Source organism: Opisthorchis viverrini (genome assembly GCF_000715545.1).
Source record: "Opisthorchis viverrini unplaced genomic scaffold opera_v5_264, whole genome shotgun sequence".
Classification (NCBI taxonomy): domain Eukaryota; kingdom Metazoa; phylum Platyhelminthes; class Trematoda; order Opisthorchiida; family Opisthorchiidae; genus Opisthorchis; species Opisthorchis viverrini.
This window is the reverse complement of record NW_008751921.1, coordinates 581,188-583,643: the sequence shown is the minus strand read 5'-3', so window position 1 is coordinate 583,643 and position 2,456 is coordinate 581,188. Positions and strand designations below refer to the sequence as shown.

General features: G+C 43.0%; 2 protein-coding genes across 2 annotated transcripts in view; both read right to left on the bottom strand.

Moving 5' to 3' along the window:
* The window catches only part of T265_09244 (hypothetical protein), a gene marked incomplete at both ends in the record, with an annotated part of 25,885 nt that extends 24,252 nt beyond the window's left edge, over window positions 1-1,633 (bottom strand). The window contains one exon of the mRNA XM_009175269.1: window positions 1,280-1,633. Within this exon, the coding sequence (XP_009173533.1) occupies window positions 1,280-1,633 (354 nt within the window). The remainder of the gene's footprint in view (window positions 1-1,279) is intronic.
* A 24-nt stretch (window positions 1,634-1,657) lies between these two features.
* T265_09243 (hypothetical protein) overlaps window positions 1,658-2,456 on the bottom strand; it is a gene marked incomplete at both ends in the record, with an annotated part of 8,123 nt that continues 7,324 nt past the window's right edge. The window contains 2 exons of the mRNA XM_009175268.1: window positions 1,658-2,004; window positions 2,039-2,156. Of these exons, the coding sequence (XP_009173532.1) occupies window positions 1,658-2,004; window positions 2,039-2,156 (465 nt within the window). The remainder of the gene's footprint in view (window positions 2,005-2,038; window positions 2,157-2,456) is intronic.

Sequence of the window (2,456 nt, the reverse complement as noted above, 5' to 3'; positions counted from 1 at the left end):
TATTGCACTTCTGATGGGATAAATTTTGTCGACGACTACACCCTGAATTAATCAGACAGCTCCACAGTTGGGTGGGAGTATTTTTGGCTCTCCTACGTCTTGGTTACCGGCAATCAGCGTCGTTAACCCATAGTGTATTTGGATTTCATTTACGGTTCTGTCAAATTCGTTATCTCTGCACCAAACGTAACGCCTGCATCCCCAGTTAGAACTAACTTTTTCTAGGGGGCGAAGTTGGAGATTGTCATTTTTACCTTTTCGGAAGAAGAATTATTCCTGATAACCTATTCTACAACCGTCCCATGAAGTAAAACCTCCAGGATACTTTTCGCCCGGGTCACCCATTTTTTACCGGTCTTTAAAGTCAAGGTCGACATTTATATACTTGGTCACTCAGTGAATTTCACTTAGGTTTATCATTTAGTTAGATCGAGTGGGCTTAAAGATTGCACCCTGGGTGTGGAGTTAACTGCGCGCCTGTTTTGCTTACTAGGAGAGTGAGTGATGATCCAACACCTGTCGGGTATTTCGTCTTTACGAACCTTGCCTCAGCGAAAACGTCACCGTTGTTAGCGCCATCGGATGTGCCAGGGTCGAGTAGAAGTTGCAGTCTGGAATCTCAATCGGTTTGATCAGTGTACCCTCAGGAGAACAAGTATTCAGAGGAATGTGTTTAGTCCAAGGGTTAAAATTGCAGAGACTAGGCTCACCTTGGTTCTCCCCTTTAGAACTGATGTGACAGTTTTCGTGCCTATGGGATGCGATCCACGGGGAGACGTTTGATCCTTCGTAAGACCTCTTGAATATTTGGGTGATGCTCCAGGTTCATCCTTACGGTAGTCAAGAAGGACAAGTTGTCAAGTAGCCACAAGAGCCTTTTGCCTCCTTTTCGTCGTAATCATTNATGAGCTATGGGGGCAGCGCCTCCCAATTCATTTGAGTCTATCTGGGCAAATATTTGTGAGTTGAATCACTCATACACCTAAGAAAGATGATTACTCAACCATGTTTAAACGTCGCCTTTGGATTTCTAGCCTATCTGCAGGGGGGACAATGCATGTCATTTGCAAGGTACCATCTAAATATGCCAAATGGCCAAGAGCGTACAGTAACTAAATACGAAAATAAACAAAATATCGTTACTCTCATCAATATTTGTTGGCCATTCATGTGTGAATTTTCATTACATTTGTTTGGTTTCACATGATGGACAGCGGACGTACCACCAGTTTTCCTTCATGCTGAAAAGTGGTTATGTTGTGTCTAAACAGCAGCATACCTTAGCGTGTATTGATAACGGAAATATTGAGTTGGAATCAGTAAGCAAAGCCTGACAAATTACACTCGTGGCTAGACCCACTGCCCAAGCATTCGCTCCCTTCCCTTTTTTGATGGCGTGTTCACTATTGAGAACATCGTAAAATAATTTGAAGTACTTTTCAATAAGGTCTTGCGGAATTTTGTTGTATCCTTCTTTATCATCCGCTGTACCGATTTCCGGGTAAACGCTTCTAAGCTTCAACCCAGCACAGGTGACCGAACTCCAAATCGGAACTACAAGACTTATTGGTGATCTTTGAAGCCCTACCGGCCTTTTCTCCTTGTTCTCCCAGAAGGTATCCTCCGATAGCATCTGGAGACAACCCCAGCTTCTTACTTATTGCATTACAGAATCTGGAAGAATCAACCATTGTCCCAAGTCCAAGAACGCGGTTTTTTGGAAATCCACTGATTCGCCAAGCCACATAGGCCAAAACATCAACTGCGGTCTAATAAGCATGCAAGCTTGCGAAGTACCTGGCTTTATCAATACGATTATTGTACATTTTGGGCTGTTTTCAACCAAGTGTGGAATCACAGCTGTAGCAATTAAGCTTGTTGTTAATAAGTTACTTTTTAGTGCGTCAACATTTCTTTGCACATGACTAAGCTGATTTTCATTGTCTCTTTTGTCAACTCCAGCGCATAAAATCGCAATGTTGGAGTTAGCGGACAGTTTGTAATCTGAAACATTAACATATATGGTGGAAGCTCTCACTCGATCCACCGTATATAGAGACTTTTGGAAGATATTGCCTTGCATTCTGTAGATCACTTATTTCAGCTTCTACCTTCTCTACGTTCAGATCGACAATGACCAGTTCTGTTGGTATACCCTGTTCCAAAATACGCCAAAAGTGAATCATTTATTACTTTAGTCAATAAACTAAAAGCGGTTGCCATGCCCACGGACCCAGCCCCGATAATAGTGATTTTAACGGCAGGACTGGCTGAACGCTTGCCAGCGTATATGGGCACATAAACTTTATCTCTCAGGGTCTGCATTCTTGAAAGTGAGTTCGCCTGCTTGCCGCGGAAACTTATAGCACTTTCAAAAACCCGCTGAAAAGTTGTGCTTACCTCTCGTACTCACTGAAAGACTAAAAAGAGTTCCCCGTTGGTTCGTGGACTGGATC